A 25,416-nucleotide genomic window follows, 5' to 3' on the forward strand; every position below is an offset into this window, starting at 1 on the left:
GCCAATAGGTTCATTTCCCTTTCTCTGGCTTCACTTGGAAAGTATCACATCTGCTATTTCTTTATATTACTTCAGCAGGCTGTGTCTGGGAACTTCACTGCTCACCCCTGCCCCCACTACAATGAAGTCAAATAAGCAGCTGGTACCCTGTCCTGAGGAGGCATTCTACAGATTAGCCAAAACCAAGTAATAAGCACAGTTTTAAATCACTTACTCTCTAGGCTTGTTTAAAATTGTGACTGTGTTTTGATCAATAATTAGAATTAATGAAATCCATCCTGATTGTATCAAGTATTTACATTTTTGCATTCTTCATTTAGTGATGCAGTTTTTTAAATACTAAATATTTGTGTAAAATGTCTGCTTTTTTTCTTATAAACTTACCAAAGAGAAATTATATGGCTTATTTGAAATGGGACAGGAAATCTTAAAGCCAAATCTGGACCTTTAGTATATAATTTTTTTTTAAGCTGGAAATTTCTGTTGAAATCAGGACAGTATTTTTATTCAGCTACTGCTCCAGAGATTAATTAGATGATGACTTGATAGGTAGAAAGGGTAGTATAGAGCCTTTTGCTTGTTTGTTTCCTTCTATGTACCCGTTACAGTATATGATAAGGGTGTGAATATCTCAAAACAATCCTATATGCCTACAAAACAATCATTTAAACTTAATTATAGCCCTTGGGGTGCAATGATCTCCTTTAAAAAGGAGGTGTCTTTTAGCAATGTTTTAGTCATCCTGTTGAAATGAGAATAAATTTCTCCCAGGTTGTACCTCTTAAGTCTCTCCCTTTACTACAGGGAGTCAGGAGGCAACACCACTTTTAAATGGATCAAATGCTGTTGAAAATTGTTCTGATTTAGGTCTCATTTTTCAACTGTATGTTAAGTGTCCAAAGTAATGCAATGCAAGTTAACACTTTTCATTCTTTCAGAACTTTAAAAACACCTATCCTGTTATTTCTTGTTCTTAAATAAATATAGGACATCAGGTTATATCCTATAAGCAACCTGCACATCTATTACACCCTTGAATGCTTCCTCTAACAGCTCAAAAGCTATTCTTTAGCACTAGAAGAAAATGTAATTTTTGTGACCTGCTCAATCTCCTCCATGCAGTGTCATCTTTGGGTTGCAGGTAGAAGCTTAACATAGGATCAGAAGGGAGTTGCAGTGATTCCCTTGTGCAGGGTTTGAGTATGATATAGCCTGACAGCTTCACATTAACCTGTTACTCTATGATTGCAATTTCACATACTGGAAGTCACATTCTAGTGAAGTTGACTGATTACAGCAAATTGGTTTGGGTGTGTTTATGTGAGAATGGCTCGAGCTAGTGAGAAGTTCATCACTGAATCACACGTCTAGTTTGTGTTTTTCTGCATTTGTTGTGTAATGTGTGGAGCTGGATTGACACATACAGGAAAATGACAAATGAGAAACCTCCTGTAGATTTTTCTTCTGACTGTAGCAAAGCAAAATTGTCATGAGGGGAGGGGGCTGTTGGAGAGGGAGGCCAAAGGTGAAGTATTTAATGGTAAGTGATTCCTGTATTCACAGGGGCCGTGGAGGAGTGCCCCCCCCACCAGCAGGAGTTCCCAGAGGGGCACCAGCACCCAGAGGAGTTCCTCCCAGCAGAGGACCAGTCAGTCGTAGCCGTGGACTTCTGGCACCCAGAACAAGAGGAGTCCCCCCCCCTGCGGGCTATCGGCCCCTTCCACCACCTCCAGCTCAGGAGACTTATGGTGAATATGTAAGTCAATGAATATGTAAGCTATTCTCTTACCATGAAGAAATTTGTGGAATTTTGGATGGATGATCCTATCTATCTCATTAGGACACAGTAGAATCTCTTTAATTATTTTGAGTCTTGCACTTACAATCTACAGTAAATGTTCTTATCTCGTCACCTTCTCAGACTTGGACTGTTTCATATTAATAAAAACTCATGTTATATGTACTACCATAAAGACATTTACAGTGCACTTGGCAAAACAGTTATGAACCTCATAAAAGCATTATATCAGGTTTCTGCTGTACAAAAATCTGAAAAATAACATTGTCTGTAGAATTTTAATTGGCAACTAAAACTGAGACTCATATCCTACTCTTCTTCATAAACCTATCTTTGTGGTCATATAACTGTTCAATGTTTAGAGAGTTAATATCTTAATGAAAGCTTCAGGATTGATTCTAAAATTTCAGCATCGTGCAATGTATCTCTATAGGCCATACATATTTATCTTGATTTTATTAAAACCCAAAATACTTTATACTGTACACAACTGAAACTTATGGGCAGTTTTGAATTGTTGGGGTAAATTTAATTGAAATTGAAATTCCAGAGCAGTAAGATAAAGAAAAAAGCTTATTAGATATAAACTATTGTAATAAAAATGGATTTAGTCTTAGAGAAAAATATTATTTTCAAAGATTATGCTTTTAAAGTTTTATATATCCTAAAGGTTTTATTGTTCCCTCTTTACACCCAAGTTTGTCTGAATGCTGTTATTCAGACTTGTGAAAAAGAAGTTCCTGAGTTTCAGAAAATGGTTTTGCTATTTAGACATTTTTTTTCTTTTCTCTCTGCCTGTCTTCCACCTCCTATCTCAGGTCTTCCTTCACCAACCACCAAACTCTCTTGGTCAAATCACAACCTTTGTCCTTTTGATCAGAAAGATTATTTTCTATATAAGACTTCATGCAGAAAGAAGTTTAATGTCATTTGTACAAACATTTATACACATACGTCAACAATTCAGAAGAAATTCATGTAGTTTATTAATTTCATTAGAACTAGTGTGTGAAAAATATGAATCTAAATGTGTCCTGGCTATATGTGACTTTACTAGTCAAGGTGGGTACTGCAAATGTGTGGTTTTTTCACAATGTTTTCAAAGGAATTAGTTGTCATTAAACAGCCAGTTTCCAGGGCAGTACACTAACACACATGGTGATGTGGTAGAAAATAAACCTCTTTGAGCAACTTCCTATTTATATATATCTGCTGCTTATGTTTATATAAAAATGTCATGGAAATAACAGCTGTCTGGTTTACTTCTGAGAAAGAATAATTAGAAATGTTTTCTAGAACTGAATCACCTTCCAAACAAGATGACTTCACTGGGGTAGATAGATTTAAAGCAGTAATTGGATAAAGCAATGCTAGATCCTCCATTTTAAAATTACCATAATTTGTGTCTTTGTTAAAATGAAGATATTCATCAGTATGAAGTTTTGCTAGGATCTGAACCATTAGTTTGCTTGTTAAATTTAATACATGGTATATTCTTACCTCCCCACTTGTAGTAGATTATCAAAGGGTCTTAAATGTATCTTTTACAGGTTAAGTAACACAGTAGGAGTTGATAGGAGTATTTCTCACCTTTCTTTACTAATTGCTGTTTTAGCAAACTGAATATCTGAGCAGGTCAAGGTATCACTGTTTGCTGAGAAGCATCTGTAAAATGAGAACATCAGTAAAATTTGGGCTATCATAAGAAGTTAACTTTAAGCAGCATATAGTTTCAGTACCTCAGAGAACTGGATATCCAAAGACATTACAGAGCAGCCCTTACATGTGTTTTGGGTTTGTTTGGCAGGGTTTTGGTAGAGGGGCATTACAGGAGTGGCTCCTTTGAGAAGCTGCCAGAAGCTGTCCCGATGTCTGGTAAAGCCAGTGCCAGCTGGCTCCAAGTTGGACCCACTGCGGGACAAGGTCCATCAGTGATGGTGTCAGGACCTCTGTATTTAATAAGGCAGGAAAAAAACCTGTTAGACAGCAGCAGCCAGAGGAGAGGGGTGAGAATATGTGAAAGAAAACTCTGCAGGCACCAAGGAGGTGCTCCAGGCTCTGGAGCAAAGATTCCCCTGCAGCTTGTACTGAAGTCCACAGTGATGCCTGCAGTCCTCCTGCTGCCCATGGAGCACATCACACTGGAGCAGGTGGATACTTGTGTGGAAGGCTGTGATGCCATGGGAAGGTCATGCTGGAGGAGGCTTCTGGCAGGATCTGTGACCTTGTGGAGAGAGGAGCTCATGCTGGAGCAGGGAAGTGGTTCAGAACTTCCCTGTTACAGTGAGCTCATCACAGATGGAGTCCCTCTGTCAGCTTTCTGCCAGCTTTCTCATGCTCTCTCTGCATACTTTGCCCTTCTCTACAGAAGTCATGCAATATATCAGACCAGCAGCACTATCTGCACATTCTCCCAGTTCAATATAACCAGTTTTCCCACTCTGCAGTTTTAAGTCTCACTTAGGTATCTGTCTGAGCCCTGGGAACCATTCCTCCTGGGACTTTCCCATATTGTTAGTACTATGATGAAGTTTTTGAAGCCACTAAATTACAGTTCCTTATCATTTGTTGTGAACATTCTCTTTAATAGCTGTAGTATCTGCTAAGGTGATAGGAGAAATTCAGACTTTTATGGCCAGACAAGCTTTACAATCACTGTTCTCAACTTCCCACTCTGTTTGGTGTGATAAATTTCTCTGAAAGCTCACACCCCTCCCATTTCATGTCCACAACTGCTCACATCAGCAGGAAGCCTAGTATGACATTTGAAGCATGGCCAGGATTATTTTTATAATACTTAGATAAGGGAAATCATACTAGGTGGTTGCTAGATTTATTAAAGCACTTAAAAATAGATTTAGGGACATTGTTCTCTTATTATGAGATTTTTTTTTTTCTACCTGTAACAAAATAATATTTTCCTGTATTTTCAAGATGACAATTTATTCAATTAAGAAATAGAAATTACATTTATTTTTCTAAGTTTTTTTTGTAGTTTTCAGTAAGTAGGAAATTAGTAACAGTGTGCTAGCAATTCACTTCTTCAATAGTATCAATTCCTTTGTGAATGTTTAGTCAAACAGGTTGGAAAGTAACTGATCCATCTCAGTTTCTAGCAACAGCTGCTGTTCTCTGCCTCTTCCTGTTGTCCTCTTACCAACTTAAAACCCTTGAGGCTTTTTCCAAATCAGTGAGAGCAATGTAACTGAACCATTTTTAAAATTAGACTTTTATTTGCCTCTATTTTAATTTTATGAAGGTAAATATTTTGCAAGTGTTCTGTAGCTGTTTCATTTCTGTACTTTGCGTGAATATATTTGTGATGATGCCATGTCAAATCCTGCCTTGGCTGCTTACATGTGTTGAATGCAAAGTGAGAATTTTCTCAGGTCATAAGCAGATTTTTAGGCATTAAGAACTGGACTTCAAACGTGATTTTTAAATATTGCTGTGACAGTGTGGAATGTCTGCACTGAAAAAAAATAAAACTAAGCTCACAGGTTATTTCCAATATTTCCATTGGAAATATTTCCAATGTTTCAGCATTGCTTTGGAAAGCAGTCAGATGTCAATGGTCCTCCCTAGTGTTTGTATGTTGAAAGTTGTGGCAAAGCTTTAGGTCTGTTTTTGGCAATTTTATTGAGGTTTTTGTATTCAGACAAGGCTTACCTCAGCAGCAGATTTTTTTCAAATGCAGTGACCACATTTATAATTTCTAGCAGTTAATGCTTCAATTAGAATGCTTCAGTGATATTGCTTTGTGTAATAAGAAATTAAGATGGAACATCTACCAGTAAGAGACCTAGAGTGCCCTTCTAATGATGGGGAAATTGTAAGCTGGAAAAACATCATGAACTATTTCCAGTTACATGGCAGGAGATTTTAACTTAAAGATACAGGCTACTTAGGGGGATGTACTGAACACTTGGATGTGAAAAAGATACTGATAAAAGCCAATTTTGAAGACATTTTAAAGTTTGTTATTGATTGTGTGTTTCTGGAAGGTCCTAAAGCTTAAGAATTAAGTTTTTAAGCTTTGTAGGTCCCATATATATCATGGATCCTACAACCGTAAAAGACTATATACTTTTTCCCACAAGGAATTGGGAAGACAAAACCAAAAAAAAGCACAACACACCAGCTAGCAAGATCTTACCCCAAACAAGGATCAGATGATGCAGTCCTGTGTCTCTAATTGAAAGCTCAGTATTTCTCCAGTACTGGCAGGCCCTTGGTTCAAGCCCCTATTGCAGGTTCTCTGGAGATGTGCTGAGCACCAGGACAATGGCTGGCCTAGCATAAGCAGTGTCAGGAGCAGGGGTTTCTGTCCTTTTGATTTTGCAAGAAAGCCTGAAAAATTTGTGGGAAGACTTTGGGCAAGTTTGTTCACAAATAACATTTGGCTAGATGACCAAAAAAAAAAAAATCCATTTAATGTTCCAATGGTTATATAATATGCATATATTTTATCCATTAGTGAATATAGGGAATGCAGAGTCTGTTTACAATGAGAGGTTATTCAGCTCCCCACCTCCTCAATGAGATCATATTTAATTTAGATTTTTGAAATTTAAAATTAGGATTAACATAGAAGCAATTTCTTGGAGCTATTAATGCACTGCTGGTTTTGCATGATGGACAGTTTTTAAAGCAGAGTTGTTTTTCTCATTAACATTTACTTGCTGCTTATAGTTGAAGAAAGATCCTTAGAGAAAAAGAGCAAAACTTTGTATAACATATAAAAAAACCACCTAGTTTTTGATTTACCAATAGACACTTCTTGTAGTTGAGATGGCAAAACATAAGGTGAAGGCAGGACTTGTCCAGATGACATAAGACTAAAAATAGTTTAAGTTCTCCCTGAACAGGGTTAAAGTATAATTTTAGTGACACTTTGCAAGTTTCACACCATGTTTTTATTTACCTCAATCTTCTGAAAATTAATTTCTGAATAGCCTGCAACATTAATTTCAAATATCTGTATTTCCTAAGTTGTTTTGAGTGTGAAGCTTTTTGAGTTCCTGGAGAAAGAATTGAGGTAACTTCATTCTCTAAGAGCTAGAGAAACCCATATTTTGTCCACTTGTCTCCATTACCTTCTGTGGACAATGTTCTGGTTTCCACTTAGGCATTGTCCCATTTTCTAAGCAATTTATTTGTTCTTTCCTTTCAGAAGTGCTAATGATTTTATGATAAATATTCTTGAAGTCAGGATGTATTCATGTAGGACTTTGGGAAAACAAGATAACATAAAATTATTATTTCCTGGCTTTTTTTTTTGTACTTACAATGTTATTTTTCATGGTGAGAAGAATTAAATGTTACCAAAAAAATACTTTTAAGTCCCTCAATTGTCTCATTTTATACTGAGTCTTGCGTTCTCTGAGGTTTTCAGGATGAAGTGGAGAAGAAATGGAAAATATCTTCATTTTCTCAGGAACTCAGGCAACTTAGGCCATGGAATGTTTTGTAGGAAAGGCTGGAAAAGTTTTTTCACCTGTGTGTCTTGAAGGTGAAAGTTGAACTAATATATGCATATAAAATATTTTCAAAGTATTTTAGTTTAAGCTGATCATTTAACTTGACTGTTGTATTACTGGATGAGCATGAGGCATCCTACTGATTGACTCTGCTCCCTGCTGGCCTATGTAGACAGATAGAATTGGTTTGGCCTGATAGTAACTTGGTTAAATGTTGCTGCCTGTATTCATCAGCAACTCTGCTTTTTTTGGAGGTGCATAAAAATCAACCCACCAGTGCAGCTCTCATTCCAGGAATATCTTATTTGTTCTGGTTGAACATGCACTAACACCCCTCCTAGATGAAAATCTAGAAAATAAGAGCCTACAGTCTGTGCATGTTTGCTACTAATGTCCTTAATGTTGTTACTCAGACTTTAGATGGTGGTAGCTACCCATATTTGTTTTGATTGTCCCATATTCCCAGCTGATTAAGTGATGGGAAGATGTTGTTATTCCCATGTAACAATGGCTCTTCCTTCCCTTTACATTTCTAATTTGCAAACAAAAAAATTCTTCTTTGCACTGTACTGATGTTGCCTCATGTTGTTTGTCCTTCAAGTTAATCTCAAAAAGTATTGCATTAGGAAAAATTTTTATCTAAAAGGAAGGCACTCCTCTATTCTGTGATAAAACACTGGTGTAAATATTTGTTTTGGAGAATGATGAGAGGAAGAGAAAACAACCTTTTAGTTGTAGTGATAACAGCCCTAATGTTTTCCCTAGGACAGATTCCTGTTGTCGAAGAGAGCTAGAAAATTGATTTCTTATTGACTTCATGATTTTTTTTTTCAGCACTGCAAATGGCCTTTTTGATAAAATGAACTTTTCACCCTCTCTTTTTTCCTGTTTCTCAGTCTTGGTGGTCTTGAAATATTTTTAATGTCCCCTAAAGAGGGCCTAAGTACTAGTCTGTCATTGTCACTGCCATCAGAGTATAATTTAAAGCCACCATTTCCTATTCTTCATGAACAAGGTGATGTTTAGAGTACTTAGAAAGAAACCCTGATGAGTAAGGTTTACCATGATTTATAGTGTTTTGGGTAGTACAGAGCTTTTGGCAAAGATTTTATCATCATTTGACCTGTGATAGTAACTTAGTATTTGATGTTTTGAAGGGTACATATTTCCACACAGCATTTGGTTCTATTCCTGAAAAATATCTGAACTTTGCACTCACAGTTCCTGTTGCCACTGCTGCTCTTTGGGTTTATATCCACTGTGGGCACTGTCACTGGGACAGATGCAGGTAGGGAAGCTCTTGAAGAGGAAAGCTAAAGGGATTCTGGCTTAATAAGGGCTTTAGTGATAAGGTTTGAAGTCTTTATGGAGGAATTTAATTTACTTTTCAGAAGAAATTTGTAATTCTACCTGTTCTGTTACTTTGGGGGAAGATTTGCAATAATGAAAGTGACAGAAGTCAGGTGAATTGTTCTTGATACCTTCCTGGTTGGTGTTTTGAATGTTGTGTGGAAAATACATTTAGTTTGAGAGAATTTACACAACTATAGCATTTTCAGCTCATTTTGTCCTACATTTTTATTTTAAGCTAAAGCTTTTTTGTCAGACTAATGAAAAGCTAATCAAAGTTAATTTTCTAAAATGCAGAATAATAAAAAAATTATTCTATCCATGGAATGAAAATGTGGTCTTGTTTGGGGTTTTGGTTTTTGGAAGTGGGAGAAGAAATAACAGCTTCATCAGTAAACTTTCTTTCTTTAGTAAACTTTTTTTCTTTAGGAAGAGCTTTCTAAAGATGTCATCAGAGTAGAGTCCATTGAATTGCACTTTGTAGGTGGCAGGAATGCAAATGTTATCATCCACGTGAAGAATAGCTTTAAATAAAAAGTAATTTTTCATAAATACCTGAAAATTAAATGCTGAAAAATTAGGAAAAATGTAATTAAAATATTCTTACAACAGTGTAGTTCTTCCTGTATTATGCAGAAATTAATCTGTATAGCAATGGCTGTCAGTGAATCTGATGTACTTCAGTACGGATATCTGCATATTTATATTATTTCCTGACCATTTTCATTACATATGTGTAAAAATGAGTTATTGCCATTTAAATTGGCATGATATTTATAGTAATGGAATTTGCCACATCACCAAGGATATTTCACCTATTATTCATCAGCCAAGGATATTACTAAATAAAGAAAACATTTATTGAAGCCTCAAGAAGTCTGTCTTTTAGAAAGTAAATACTCAAGTAGTGTGGATTTAATCTAAAATGTAAAACATTCTCTAGGTCAGCCTCATTTGCAACCTACTAAAAGAAAGTTTTCAAATACTGTATGACTAAGAAAACACTGCATCAGAACCTAATTCATTAAAAGCTCTAAAACAGACTTCATCTGCCCCTGCCTAATTGCTGTTTCCAGGGAACAGTACATGGTAAACAAATGTTTTGGAATTTGAATTTATCTCTTAGTAGGACAAGCCATTAAGAGCAGCTCTTTAAAACCTATTCTGTTTTTTGCAGCATTTTGCACATGAATTTTATCTTGTTTTTAATGTACAATTCTCTTTTTAGAAGTGTAAATACAGCAATGAAGGAAGAATTGATCCGTTTAAGCAGATTATAGAAATCACAACAGCTGAGGTTGATCTTTTTCATGCTAAGTGACAAGAGTCCCACATGTAAACTACAAACCAGATACCTTCCCATTCAAAGCTTAAGAAGAGCCACTTTCAACAATATAACTTCTGGAGAAATTCAATAATTTAGGCCATAAGAGACATACTAATACTACAACCACCTACTTGAATCCTTGTTGCTTCTTCCAGAGCTTTGGATAGGCTGTCAGTAATTTCTGCCTGTAATTATTCATAGACACCTTTCTTACTAATCACTGCTGGGAAACAATCATGTTCCCTCATCTAGTGGGGTTGTTGATGTGGAGATTGCCTGGGTTTCCCTACAAGCAATTCCAAATTACTGGAAAAATACTAGAAACACTTAGCAAGTTTATAGCACCCTATCTGTTGTTTTGGGGATGTCATTGGCTTCTTCTATTGAAAGTGTTGGAAATAACTGCTGCTACAGTTGGTTAATCCAGCATATGTCATCTCTACCTAATTGATACTGCTAGTTGGTTTTTGCTTTGTCTTTTTAAATTTTATTATTAAAGGTTCCTTTTCCTTGGACAGTTTGTTCTTCCATGAAGCTTTATCCTTACATTGCCAGGATTTGATAACACTTATTCAGAAAACATCAGATATATTACTTGAATTTCATTTTTATGGGTCCCTTGTATCATCAAAGTGTCTTCTCATTAGATCATTCACATCTGTCAAAACCAATAAATATACATTAAGGTCTTTGGCATATTTGGATACAATTTGGATATAGGGGCTTCCTAGGAAGCAGCATAAAGGAAGTGCTATTTCTACTTTTCAAATTTTTAGCTCAGTTGGCTTAATTGTTGGATGAAACAGTAAATTTGTGACAGTTCATTGGTTGTCCATGCTTCTCTGGGAAAACACAGCATCATTGGCACTTGTTTTAAATCTTTACCTTCTGTTTGGTTTGTTGCTAAACTTAGTGGATTGTCCAACTTAGTGTTTAAATCTAGTGCTATTTTGGGAAGTGTAACTACAGCATGTACTTGAATCATGTAGATAAGCTGGGGGGAATAAGGAATACTTTGTTTTTTAAAGGATGTTAGAGTGCCACAAGTTGAAGAGTACACAGAGGTCATTCAAAGAAGTAAAACTGTCATGAGTGTTCTCTAGGGAATTTTTCTCATCCATAGTCTACCTCGAATAATTAACTTCTTTCTAAACAATAAATTTGATACTTAAGTCAGTTTCACAACATTTATTTAGAAGTTTTGATTCCTCAGATTCTTAGAGCTTTCTTGAAAACCAGTACCTCACAAATTAAATTCAATTACACAGAGATGTGAAGCATTTTGCTGTCTCTGCACAATCCAGTGTTAACTAAAAAAACCTTCCTGAAGCATATTGCCAATACTTTAAAGTACCTTTAAAGAAATTGTTCTTTGTGTGTCACCTCCTAAATGGAAGTAGTATCCGTTAATGTCAGTAAAATTTTGCCTTTTCATGATGTACATACATCACATGTGCATGTCAAAATGCTGTTGTCTTTCATATTCTGCAGTATGTTGGGTTTCTGGAGTGTCCTTATGCTCAATATTATTTTTCATGTCTCATTTCAGGAGTATGATGATGGTTATGGAACTGCTTATGATGAACAAAGCTATGATTCCTATGATAACAGCTATAGCACTCAAGCACAAAGGTAAGTCTCTAGATCTGCTGCAATGGCATTTCAAATATTCACCATCTGGAATGTTAATTTTGCTTAAAGATTTTCTCAATTTTATATTAAAAAGAAAAATGTGAAGTGGCTTATTATAATAACACCTGGTGTTTTGTCTCTAGTATCACATAATTGTAAAAGTCAACTGATAGAGTGTTTGAAAAGAAGCAGAAAAGAGAACTTGAAACAGAGTTTCAGCAATGTCAAATTAGTTTTCAAAAGTTATGGAAATTCAAGAGAATTCAGTTGAGATTTATTTGGGGAGGAAGGAAGGACAGGGAGAGGAGAAAAATATTTATTAAAGGTAGTAAATCATCGGAAACAAAGCTCATTGTGTTTTCTTCTTAACCATGATTATAGTTCAGTATTTTATCTTTATTGGGCTGTATAAAATGTACACCCTTTAGTTTGTTTTACTCCTTTCTGGAATTGTCTGTTGACAAATTTTAATATCTTGCTGTTTGTGTTCTTCCCCCACTTCATTCCCAACAGTATTTTTAAGCACTTCTGTTTTATTTTCTTGAAATTTGGCTTCCTTTGAAGGGGGTACTATTTGGAAAATCCATACAAGGAATACTAATGTTTCCCAACAATGGGAAAAAGCACAAACTACTTGAGTTAGGTGGCAGTTTGAACTTAATGGCAAGAATGACATAACTTTTTTTTTTTTTTTTTTTTGGAGTTTGGCTGGTTGTCCCCACTATAGGGTCCTTCTCATATTCACTTATGGAAAGGGAATTTCTGTGCAATTTTTACTGAGCTATAATTTATTCTCACTCTTTCTCTGAGACCAAGCATTCATAGTTTGATCAGTAGTAGGTTTTGTAATGTCATTAAAAATCTCTTGAAACTTAAGGCAAAAAAAGCTTCAAATAGTTCAAATGAATTTTGAGAAAATGAGAAAATGTTCTACTGCTTTAATTATTTGGGGTGATTGGAGCTTCAGACCTTGCCCACTGGTAAGATGACCACAGTAGGAAAGGGAGATGCTGGAGAATATTGTGATGTCCATACACAGACACTGCTTAGGTTGTTTTATCTTCTGCTAAATATTTGAGACTTCAACAATGTAGCCTGATCTGAAATGTTACAAACTGTTCCCAGTGAAGCTGAGAAAAAAGCTGTTTACAGCTGACATCTGCTTTGCTGTGGTGTTGAAACACCCCACTCAAATGTTGTCAGATGAATATTTTCCTATACCCACCAATACAGTCAAGGTGCAAAAGCTTAGTAGAAAGTTCAAGTGTCACTATTGAGACCTGATAGAACAAAAATGCTTTTGTCTGATCCTTGCCCCCTACAGAGTCTTGTAAGCTACTGATAATTGATAACATTGACTTAAGAAACTAGCAGTGTAGGACCTCCAAAATATGAGGCTTTGTAAAATGGTACATTTAGAGAGCAGCTGCTGGTAATGGATTTTTTTTTTCCAAAAAGAAAATTATCAGAATAATCAACTTTTATGTTGGTAATACTATTCTGTTTTACTGCTTCTAGTGCTGGTAAATGGATTTATTGCAGACAAACATTTGGTCTTCATTACAAAGCCATTTACGTGAGCCAAAACTAAACATTGCTTGGATTGGATACTTGTTTTTTCACATTAAGGTTTTCACTGAGATTTCTTCCTGTGAACTAAAAAATTAGCAAAAAGCAGTTCATTCAAGAAATTTCTCTCATAAAGGACTAATACATAAGAATATGTATAATATTGTTAGATATCAACTCTATTCCTCTTAAAACCAGGATAGATGTGCACATGCTTAGCCCAGGCTGGAAGGAGATACTTCATAAAATAATTCCCTTACTTTATATTTTGTAGTTTCACAATACAAATATGCTAAATATCTTTGGAATTATTACTTCACTTTCCCCCCTATTTTTATTGAGTGCTGCACGATAAAACAGGAAGTGATTCATGTCCATATTTCTCATGGGGTATTAACACATTTTCTGGCTTGGCAAAAAGACTTAGGATTGCGTTGGCAGGCAAAAAGTAATGACTGTCAACAGCCATCTGAGCTACCTAGAGCTGTCTTTGATCTGAATATCAAATAGTAGCCTGTACTGCAAAATGTCTTCTTTTTTAACCACTATGAAATACTTAATTTAGGTGCATTACAATGTCATTACTATGAAGGAAATTATGGAAAAGTGTATTGTTTTTCATCGTTTAGCCTTTTCACTCTTTGCATTTTTCATAAAGCACGGAAAGGAAATCTATTTGCTCATAGAGTGTATTTATGTGTTTAAAATGCACCATTTAGTGTCTAGCATGCATAAGTAGCTTTTCCTCTTTCCTTTGGTAAGCTGAAAGCAGCAATCTTAAAGCAATAATATTTCTAGTATGTCTTCTGATACTAATTTCTCAGGAAGACTGATACTGATGGTATTGTGTATAAAAGACGAAATATGAAATATAGCTAGTAAACTAAAAAATGGGTTTGCTCATTAAATTAGTTGCAGAAGTTTCTCAATATATGAACCCTTTTCTTGCACATCAAACTTGGTTTGTTCACAATTGTACATTGTGTGTACAATGTACATATATGACACAGTGAAGACAGCTGAAATACTGATTTTGTTTTTAAAGTTTTTGCTTATTTTAGTGTTTCCTCTCTTAAAAATGGAAATGTATGTAAAGTTGAAGATCTCTCAGTTTTGTAGCTGTCTAAGATGATCTTGCATAACAGGACTTCTTTGTGCCCCAGAGCACCCTCCAAATTTGACCATTCATTACAACACAGCAGGAATCTCATTTATTGTTCTTAATTTTCATGTTTGTAATGTACTTCCCAGAAATGTCCAAAACTAAGTTAGACTAGAATGGATGATGTAGAGTTGTTTTTGTTGGAAAAGTCCTTTAAGATCATCAGTTCCAACTGTTCCAAACCATATGTTCAGATATGAAGAAGAGCATACTGTGTACTCTTCTGTAGGCATTACAGCAGTTGAGAATTCACAATGCTTGAGAGCGTGCAAACAATTCTTCCTTTCTGAAACCTGACTGTTACTAAATTGTGTGTATTTAAAAGTTTAATGGCATTGGATTGCCATTATGTGAGACTGTCCTTGCTTGTGCTTGGCAATCTGAAGCTTTAGTTAAAACCTGTGACAATACTACCAGGGAGAGAAACATCAGAGTTTTCTTTGGCCAAGTTCTCATCTATCTTAATGCCCTGTAATCCTATAATTTTTTTTTTTACTTGAAAACATTTTCTTATCTACAATTGTTCACACAACAAAGGCTCAGATAGTGCTTCAGGATACCTTCTAATAGAATTATTGTTTATGGTCAAAAGACATAAATATCTTCTGGAGCTGTACTGAGCTTGACTAAGTATCTTAACTGATTTTCTAAAGAGATTCAATGAAATTATATGAACAGTTATTTTCAGAGGATTGTTAGTATTTTTACCAGTATAAACTGGAATCGTTAATTAAATGAGCTGTTCAGTATTCTGTAAAATTAATCCTAGGGTTTTTTATAACATATTTCTCAGTTTCTGAAAATGAAAGGCTAGCAAACACTTAAGGCAGTTGAGACCATTTTACCTTAGTAAAGCATAAGGAATGCTGTTAACAGCTACAGTCATTTACAGTCAATACTCAGTGTCTAAAAAGGGAGAGCAGCAAGACCAGGCTGAATGTTACTCTCATGAAGTACAGATCTCACAATATGCAGTCTAATTCCTTTGCAAGACTTTTTCTATATAGGTATTAACATGCAGTTGTATGACAAAAGCCTTTTTGGGATCTGGTAACACACATTCTCCTCTAGGTGTGAAACCCCATGCCCATGCAATTGCTGGTGCTGATGTTTTCTTATGTCAGACGTGCATAGATTTATCAGCTCCCCTCAGCAGTGCATATGTATGCTTCCTTGCACAACCTAACTGACCCTTAAAGGACATATCCAAATCTGTCTGGAATTGTCATCCTTTATTTGGATTTATTGCCAAAAGTAGCGGGTGCTTTAATAGCCTGGTGTTAATGCTAGACCCATTTTGTCATGGAAATACAAAGAATATTGTGGAGAAGTCTGGAGCATTTTGTTGGGTCTTCATTTAAATTTGTAGATCAGTTTAAATATTTTCAGCATGAAGAAAAATTGTTTATTCCACATCTCTGAAATGGGTTTCAAGTTGAGCGAAAGTGCTTTTGTCCCTTAGTGGCACCGTGCATGATCTGCAGAAGTGTTTGTGAAGACAATAATAGGGCAAAGGGAAACGGATGCTAATAAATCAATTGGCACTGTCAGTTCACTGTTTAATGTTCTCTGGAATACATAAGATTTATCACTGAGGAATTGTAGAATAATAGTAGTGTATGGAAACAAAGTCCACCAGGGAGATGTACTACATCATTCGGATTTAGCGCTGCCATCTGCTTAATAGCATTGAGATGACTACAGAGGTACTTATGATCAACCATTCATAGCACTGACAGATGCTGCAGAGAGTTAACATGCCAGAGAACAAGGTTTATTACTAAAATTCAGATTATGTGACAAGGTTGCCTAGAAAGAAGGCTGGGTTTGTTACCTCTCCAACAGCATTCAAGGTTTACTGTGTGCTTTTAAGTTGATGATCAAGAGGGAATGGGTAACATGGTTTAATCTTGTCTTCCAGTTTTTTAAAGCTGGCTATTTTTCCTAGGAAAAAAATGATTTTGTACTGATTCATTCTTTTTACCTACAACAGAGAGCTGCATTCCCAACTATAAAAGGAATAGTTTGTGTAACTATATGCCTGTGTCTTTAGGGACAAGAATAAGTCATTCATGTAGTCATGTAATTTTGAGTTTAATTATAACTTGTAATTTTAAAACTGTTTTAGACCTTCAGGGTGATCTCACTTTTGCTCTGTTACAGAATTTAAGCTAAATGTTGACATAAAAAAGGAATGGTTACGAATTGGGGTAAATGCTGGCTTTGTCTGCAGGTTTTTTGCAATACTTTCTGGTTTCCACATTTGCCAGTTAATGCTATAGATTTCTCATGGCAACAACCATTGTGCCATGGGCTTAAACATAGTGTTTCTCAGTGGCTCTTCTTGCATATCTGACAAGAGTTGCTAGCTTTTCAAATCACACCAAAAATGTGCTACATTCAAATAACTGCAAGTTGCCTGTAAGCCTTGGAGCCATCCACTCAGCCTACTGAGTTGAGGGAATTGGCAAATTCTCTTTAGTATTATACCTGTGTTTATTCAGTGCCCCTAGCTCACTCTGTGTTTACTGGCTAATGTGTTAGGAAGTGAGAACCACATGCTGTGAGTGTTTTAAATCACTTATCTAAAAACATAAAGATAAGGCCCAAGGGGTAATTCCTAAGCATGTCAGAAACACATTCCGAATGCCATAGTGTGAGGCCTTTTTCTTTATCGTTCACTTCAACAGTGACTGATTCCAGACATAAAATTTCTTAGAAGTAAGGAATACTGGCCATCGCTCAACTACTCTCTAAAGAATACAGCTAATAAATGTATAATAAATATTTGCTGAAATCCTTCAGATCTCCAAATCCCTGATTTTGTACCAGGGCAACTTAGTTTTCAGTGAGGCTGAATCCTAGTGGATAGCTCTTGGCAAGACTCTCCCCATTTTGCATTAGAAACTCAGATTTTCAGGTATACTGAAACTGTGCTGCTCAGTCACACAAAAGATGACAACAGTATCAGAGGAAGATTTTCATAAAGAGCTGAGCATATGGATTGGAAATTGGCTTATGGAAGTGTTGCTATGGGTGTTTGAAAGTTAATTGCTAACATTTTGTTTGTGATGCTCAATGTTTTAAATTTACACTGTTATGTTTGTCAGCAATCATGCACTTCCATGCTGTATAAATATGCATTATATGCAAAACAGTGTCTGTTACTGTAGCTTTTCAAGATGTAATTCTCTGGATTTTAATGCTAGTAGCTGTTTGTATTTTATGCTCTGACTTATAAATCAAATGAATCCCCAGCAGTTTGATTGCTGGGGATAGTGCAAATGGCTCATATTTTGCAATTGTTCTTGCTTATGAACACCTGGAGTGTATGAGCTTATTGGAGATTGTAACTCTGTGCAAATAAAGCCCCAAAAGCTTTAACATAAACAAGCTAATGTATCTTTTAACTGAAAATACCTGCCATGTGGTTTCCTGCTTAATTTTTACACTTGTATTACTGGAAGAGGTTTTCAAATGAGTTATTCAGGTTTAGATCATTTTCCTTTTTTATTACCTGCTAAAATATGACAAGATAAAATATCTGAAGTGCCTCAATAGTAGATACTTTTATTATTTTTATTTGTTTACAGAAATCTGATTTGAAAGTGCAGTAAAGAGGAATAAGACTAAGGCAATTCAAGTATAATGATGGAAGAAATTTCATGAAAATTTAATCTTAACACAAGTATTATCACATGCTGCACTCATTGGAAGAAGTTTTTGTCATGTTGATGTTACTATATTAGTTTACCATTTTTTAAAAATTACTTTTTATATTAGTTATACTTAGTAAAATGGTTTTTTAAAATAATTGCTTTTCTTAATGACTTTGCTATTAAATTTGATTATGACTTCATCTCAATGTACAGAACACAATTGACAATGTCACTAAAAATTAATTTAGAGACATGGAGAAAATTTAGGTGTTTTATGAAAATTAACATGGAATTTAAAATATTTGAGGAATCTAAAAATTTCATCAAATAAGGTTATACATTTTGAGTGAATTTTAAGAATTTTAAGTCCTTAATAGAAACTCATTAATGGCAAATATTTTCAAAGTATGAAATGGCAAATTGTAGTTATTAATGGTAACTTGTGGAGTTAGTCATAGTTTAAAAATATCTTGATCATATAAGAGCTTCAATTTAATTACAATATGCTTTAAATTAAAAAAAAAAAAAAAGGTACTTTAAGCTTGGATGATTGAATTATCAGAGGAGAGTCCTCTTGCTATGCCTCAGCAGGATGCTGCAGCAGAGCTGCTCGATTTATTGTCTTTGGAGAGAGAACTTGAATACTTAGGTTTCCAAATCTTACAAATTTAAGTTGTTATTCATTAAAAATAAATTTTCAAGTGTCTCAAACTTTCTACCAGTTTCATTAGGAGATAGACTTAAAAGGAAGAGAGACAACTTACTGTATCTATGACCAGGGAAAGGAGACAGCATGATAAATTTACACTCGCATATACATGTATATGAATATATATACATATATATATATGTATATGTGTGTATGTGTATATGTATTTGTGTATATATATATATACACATGGAACCTTTTTTATTCCCTCATGTGGGATGGAGAAGGGACTTCACTGGAAACTCAGTTTCTTAGAAACCAGTGTCTAGTGTCCATTGGTTGATAAAGAGAGGTATGAAAAATCAGGCTTTCACTCTTTTGGAACATATTTTTGTCACAGAACATGTTTATCTAGATGAATATTTGGCACTTTTGCTGGTTGACAGTCAACATACTCTGCTTACTTTTGAGCAGTTATGAAAATTGCAGTTTTTTTCTTTTAGACTATCCTGTAGTTGCTTTCAAAGGAAGAAAAATCTTCCCTTTGGTGAGGAGATACCAGAGTTGACAGATGTGTTATGGGGATGGTTGGGGCTTGCTGCTTATTCACAGGCCAACCTGAAATGTTAATATTTAGGCAGCATGAGTTTTTAGTTTTTCCTGCTGGTGCTTTCTTGCTTGATGTAGCAAAATTGAGATTTTACTTAGCGTTTTTCATATTTAGGGATGGATTTTTGCTCTCTTCTTTTTCTAATTTCAAGGTCAAGCTCCTTGCTGCTGTCTTTGAGAAACCTTATTTGTACTGTGTGCTTCAGTCACCTCTGCTACTTATTTACCTTTTCCATCTTGAGAGGTGGGATGTGAACTGGGGAGCAGGGGGAATAATGAATGTGTTCATAGACAGCAGTAACTGGACTTTTCAGATGGTAAAACTTAGCTTCAGGGAAATCTGCATTATTCACTGCCTGCTAGGTAGCACCAGAATGAGAATGCCTCTGCTGGCATTTTGCCATTCTTCAGAAGTGAAGTTTATTACAACTTTATCCATAAAAAGTAATTTCTAAATAGTGATAGCTAAAGAAATCCTTGAGGGGGCACTCTGGTCATCTTCTAGGATTATAGGTAATAGATTTGCTATTTGTATTATCCTTATAAGAATACAATGGGATATAATTTAAGGAAGATTGCATCATTTTTCAGTATTTTATAAAGCTTTCACATTCAGGTCTCAGTTGCTTTCTGAGATCATTCTGCCTGACAGAAGTAAGCTGAGATGCAGGGATGAGAGTATGTTCCAAAGACTGCTAGGAAGTGGCAGGACTGTGCATTAAACAAAAATTTATCTCAAGACAGAAGAAAAGATGTGGTTATCCTCTTGATATCCCAAGTTTCTGCTGTCCTGCTATTAGCTGGGTTACAGAATATAATGGTCTGGTGATCCACAGGAGCATTAGGAACAGATACTCAACTCCAGGCAATCACAGAGTTGTGAGAAGCTTCAATACAGTGTTTGTGTTGACAATAACATTTGGGATGCTCTTCCTATTGACTGGTGATAGATGCTTTTTGTTATCAGAAGCAGCTGAGTTATGATCCTATAGGAATGATAGAAAGGGGCTTGTCCTTGCAGAAAGGGTCTGTTCAGAAGTGATCAGATCAGGGTCTCTCTATGACCTCTTGCTAGAGACATCCTCATTTGTTCTTTCCACTTTGCTGCTGCTCTGTGCAGCCTCTGCATGGAAGGACAAAGGTGATGCTTGTGGAGCTCCTCATAGCACAAAAGGAAGCCTTTGTGTTTAGAAGGCTTTTTGGTCACTATCTGAGACTGCCCTGGCTTCTTCTAAAGAGATCAGTCCAAAAGTTACTTGTGATACCAGTGTGTGGGGAAAAAGTGGAATTTTTTTTTTTTTTTTTTTTTTTTTTTTTTTTCCCCAGTAAGCAAACTGGTTACAAAGATTATTTTTTCATCATTGAAGACCGAAGTGTTAAATTCAGTCCTTAAACCCAGTAACCAGGCTTGTCAAATACAGAAGCCTGGGCTTTTGTATAAAAAAAGCTTTCCTCAGACACCTTCTACTCTCACATTAGCAGTCAGACTCCCTGCCATACTGTTTGTGTTTGAAATGGCATAATGCTGATTTTAAAAGATGCCTATGTTAGATCTGAAGAGCCTTGGCAATCACATTTATTGGTGTATTTTTTTTACCTTTATGCATTTTTTGGTAAAAACTATAAAACCACATGCACTGTGAAGTTGGCAAATGGTCTAATGACCTATTCTGATTTCTTCATGAATGTTACATTGAAACTCTACCATTCTGTTTATCTGTCCCAAGAAAAAAAATTGAACATTTCCAGACAGAAAGCTGATAGTTAATATAGCGTAAAAGGTAAGAGTTCCATAAGACTTAATATCATGCCAAGAGCATGAATTACTGTTTGTTTGTGGTTTTTTCGTAAAGATTTGTTTTTCCATTATCGTTCATCAAGATATTTCCAGAAGTAATCAGCTTAGCAGAAAAAACTGAGAAATTCAGGTCATATTCCATAACATCTTTGAAGGCTTATGCTGAATACATCTAAATTAAAGTATTTTTAAGACTCGACTCGCAGCACAGTGGTTATAGAAAAAATGGTAGGAAGCTTCCCAGTCCTATTTTTTACTAGATAACAACCAAACTAAAAGAAACAAAAAAAAAAAAAAAAAAAATCAACCCAAAACACCACCTCTTTTAAAGCTTTACTTCATCAGGAATGCAGTGGTTAAATATGAAGTTGCTCTCTTCTATCTCATGTCATTTCTTAAAGAAAATGGAAACTTGCCCCTGGCTTTATTTAAACTACTTACATCTCACTTCCCACTTCCTCTAAGCAATGAAGGATTAATGCCCAGCCCTCAGCAAGTAAAAGAAACATAGTTGTTAAGTTTATTGTTGTTTGCTAATCCTTCCATACTCTTAGGTGGTTCCAAGTTTTTAATGTTGACATAGAAAATTGAAGTCTTTTTTCTTTGTCATCTGTATCTTCTCATGTCAGCCCAAAGATAAAATGCTGGGAAGGGAATTCAGAATAAGCAAGGACTCTGTATGTGCAAAAGATCTAAATCACAGCTGATACCCAAGGGTTGGTTGCACTTGTAACGCTTATTTGGTGTTTAGGAAGATGCTTAAACTCAGCTGACTATACAGTGTAGAGCAATTATTCATCTACAAAGCAGACACCTGGAAAAGTGAGGAAAATTAGAGAAAATGGCATCAAAAAGGCTACATCTGAAAATTGTAAAAACTTAAAGCAAATTTCATGTTTAGTCTTTTTGGGTTAAAAAGGAATAGACCCAGTGCATGGTTTTTGGTTTGTTTTGTTCTGAAAGGAGAGAGACATAGGAGGTAAAGAAAATGAACCAATTTTGGCTTTGGTTCTCCTTTCTATGAGACAATGGGAATAAAAGGGCTTAGTTTGCAGAATAAATCCTTTAAATGGGAACACAGAGTTTGAATGGCCTTCAGTCCGAATGCTAGGATGCTAAAGAACCTATATAAAACCTATATAAAGAACCTATATAAAAAACTATGAATGTCAAGGATTATTTTAAAACAAAAATTGTCCAGAATGAGAAGTAATACAGCTAATTAACTCCTCACAACCAAAGTGAACCCAGCTATGTCAATGAATATAATTGTACAGTTTAGAGGTCTGGTAATGCAGGTTTCTTTGACTGTTTCTTTTTTTTTTTTCAGGGCAACTGCAGTTGTATTAACTGTAACTTCATATATGGTATTAGATTTTTCTGTAATTTCTCTAAAAAAACTCTTCAGTCTTGGTTGTGAGCTCCATGGGCTATTCAGACTCTGTTACAGGTGGAACAAAAAAAAAAATCTTTTTAATGCTTTATTTTTTTATCCAGAATTGCTTACAGCCATCTGTATGTACCCTTCTCTTTGAGTCATAGCCTTTAAGTTGTCTTTTCTGAAGGTTTGCATTTCTTTAATATGCACTTGATTTAAGAGAGCATTGGCATTGTTCAGTGAGCACAAATGAAAGCAGAATAGAGAGTACAGAATTGCAATAAGCAGCTTCACTTTATTATAACTTGTACTTTTTAGACAATATTAATTCTGAGGGCTTTGCCTGTTAATAAATATGGGTCATGATATCCTTTGAGTACAAGGAAAAGATTTTTTTCCTTTCTGACATTTATTGGTTTTGCAGTTTACATGCTGTAAGATGAGTAATTTTTTGTTTAATAGATATTCAGCATCTCTGAAATGAAACCCTGCAAAAGTCCTTCAGGACTGACAGATGTGAGGATAGGGCTCAGCTGCTATAGGTTTCTAAACTTGATGGAACCTTTAAAATAAATGATCAAATACTGAGTGGAAAAATAGTCAATGTCAGCTTTAAGTTGGTTGTTACAATAAAGTTTTTATCACTGGCTACTGCAGAGCAAAAATGTTATGTCTTACTCTACAGACTTTGCTCTTGCTATTCTGAGGGCCTCATGTCTATGGTTTGTCCATGTAAACATTTAGGTGGTATACAGCTACTTTTTTGTGGGTATTAGTACATTCTGGTTAGGTTTTTGTTTAGGAAGCCTTAACCTAGCAATAGACTTTTTGAGACATGCATTTGCACACAATAGAACTGTATTTCTGACATGGATTATTTTGTGGAATTCTAAATGTTTTAGCTAAAAACGAAAAAAAAAAAAAAAAAGCCCAAGCTGAAACAAAACCCAAATGCAACAAATTACCTTGGTCTTGTGTTGGTTTAAAATGAATTATGTCTTGCTCTATATAAATGCTTTACCTGCTAATTCATTTGAAGGCTGTAAATTCCTTTTTTCTGCTTTTTATCATAAATTAGTGATTTCCTTCTCATTCAGAAAGTAATGGCATGGTAGTATGTTTGTGGAGTATTTTCTCAATATTGTCAGCCCTGGGTCTGGCTGTGGTTAGAAAGAAAGAAAACAATTATAATATTTGCTTTTTCCTTAAACATGACTAAGTCATCTTGGTTTTCAGTTTCCATTCAGTGGTTTTAATACTAATAGAAATAACATTATGAAATTCAAAAATGTTTTAGGCTGTGATTATGGTATTTAGACATTTTGTCTGAATTTCTGAACTGCTTTTAACTTTGTTCCTATGGTCATTTTTTTGTCTGCCTAATTAAGTGGTAACACTTACATACATGCATGTTTGTCTTCTTTTGGAGAGACTGGGACTTATGCATGTGTAGCAATTCTATAACCTTCTGATCAGTAAGTTCCTTGCCCTATATTGCATCTTTTCATTCAATTCAGAGATGAAAAGGCAAAATACAAGACAATAGTTAGGTAAAGAAAAGTTTGGTTCAGTACCTGCTACTGTTCTTTCATTGGCACTTGTGAGATCTTCAGCCTTCCCACCTATAAGCATAATTTTAAATGTAAAATTCCCCCATCCACATTTATGCTGTGGACCAGAGACCAAGTGATAGGAAAAAAAAAACATCCAAAATGAGAGTAAATATATTTTTCTGTTCTAATTTATTAACAAAAGGGACTTAAGTTGTCACTGTCACATGGATGCTTACCTTTCTTACCCTGGGGCATCTCTGTGGCCTTGAAGCTTTCTTTTTTCAAAGGTAGAATGTGTAATGATAAGCATTGCTTCTTAAAATGTAACTGCTGTCTTTTATCTTGTTCTTCCTAATTCCCTCCTCCTGTACAGTGGAGCAGATTACTATGACTATGGCCATGGACTGAGTGAAGAAACATATGACTCTTATGGTGAGTAGCTTTGTAAGTAATGTAGTAATGGCTACAGTAGTAGACTCCTCCAAAAAAAAAACTGCAATCAAAGAAGGATTTCCATGAGACAGTGGATAACAGCTGTTCAGGGATTCCTGATCTGTCAAACAGCTCCTCATCTCATTATTGAGAAAAGTACTGAAGGAAATCTCTGGTCTGTGAAACTAAAGTCATGTGAAACTAAAATAAACAAAAAAAATCTGAAAAAAAAAAAATCTAGATCACATTGCAAGTACCCTGTTCATGTTGCATTCAAGGGAGATCTAAGGAAAAACAGGAGTTTAGGACCTTTTTTCAGAAGTAATTTGCAACAGAAAGCTTCCAGTGTGGCACAACTGGCATTGAGAACTTGTCACAGTGAAAAAATATCCTGAAATTCTCATCTGAATCGGGGCCTAATTGAGTGCATCACAGACTTTTATGGTCTTTTTGTATTACTTCATTTTCATGCATCAGTCTTGTGGAATCAAGCAGGGAGTCATTATGTAAAGGTTAGGAAGGTACTTTAGGTAGCTAATAGACATGAGGGCAGTGGGTTATTCATATGGAGGCAAAACAGTGAAGCAAAACACATGCCAGTGGTATAGATTCCAATTTTTTTCAAGCTAAAAATGTGTTGGTGACAGGTTTAATTAAAGTAATCTGTTACAGATTAGAAGCATAACCCATGTTAAAAGGCACCTTTGCTTAAGGGAAAAATGCTACATCTCTGGCTAGAGATCAGAGAAATATCCTCTGATCACTCAAATCTCACATTCCAGGACTGTTAATAACTTGTGTAAAAGAGTTGTAATTCTGGGTAATGGATGCTTCAGTGATTTCTAGAGCTCTGCTTAAGATTTTCAGTGGTGTATTTCTTGAACTCCATCAAAGTGCTTCCTGCTGAAAACTAATAGGACCTCATCTAAGTTGTTGTGATAAATACACCTAATGCAGAAGTTTGCTCAATGTTGTCTGCTTAAACTAATTATTTAAGGGAAAGTCAGGTCATCAAAATAA

General features: G+C 35.4%; 1 protein-coding gene across 5 annotated transcripts in view; it reads left to right on the top strand.

Moving 5' to 3' along the window:
* The window catches only part of KHDRBS3 (KH RNA binding domain containing, signal transduction associated 3), an 89,235-nt gene that overhangs the window by 56,136 nt on the left and 7,683 nt on the right, over positions 1-25,416 (top strand). For 2 of the 5 annotated variants that reach the window (XR_011724654.1, XM_071738435.1), the window contains exons 6-9: positions 76-186; positions 1,564-1,756; positions 11,505-11,587; positions 24,338-24,396. Coding sequence is in view for 3 of the 5 variants with exons in the window: in XM_071738435.1 (XP_071594536.1) it covers positions 76-186; positions 1,564-1,756; positions 11,505-11,587; positions 24,338-24,396 (446 nt within the window). In the remaining 2 variants the exon portion in view is untranslated. The remainder of the gene's footprint in view (positions 1-75; positions 187-1,563; positions 1,757-11,504; positions 11,588-24,337; positions 24,397-25,416) is intronic. The other 3 variants (XR_011724655.1, XM_071738437.1, XM_071738436.1) reach the window with 2 other exon arrangements.

Source organism: Heliangelus exortis, chromosome 2, assembly GCF_036169615.1.
Source record: "Heliangelus exortis chromosome 2, bHelExo1.hap1, whole genome shotgun sequence".
Taxonomy (NCBI): Eukaryota; Metazoa; Chordata; class Aves; order Apodiformes; family Trochilidae; genus Heliangelus; species Heliangelus exortis.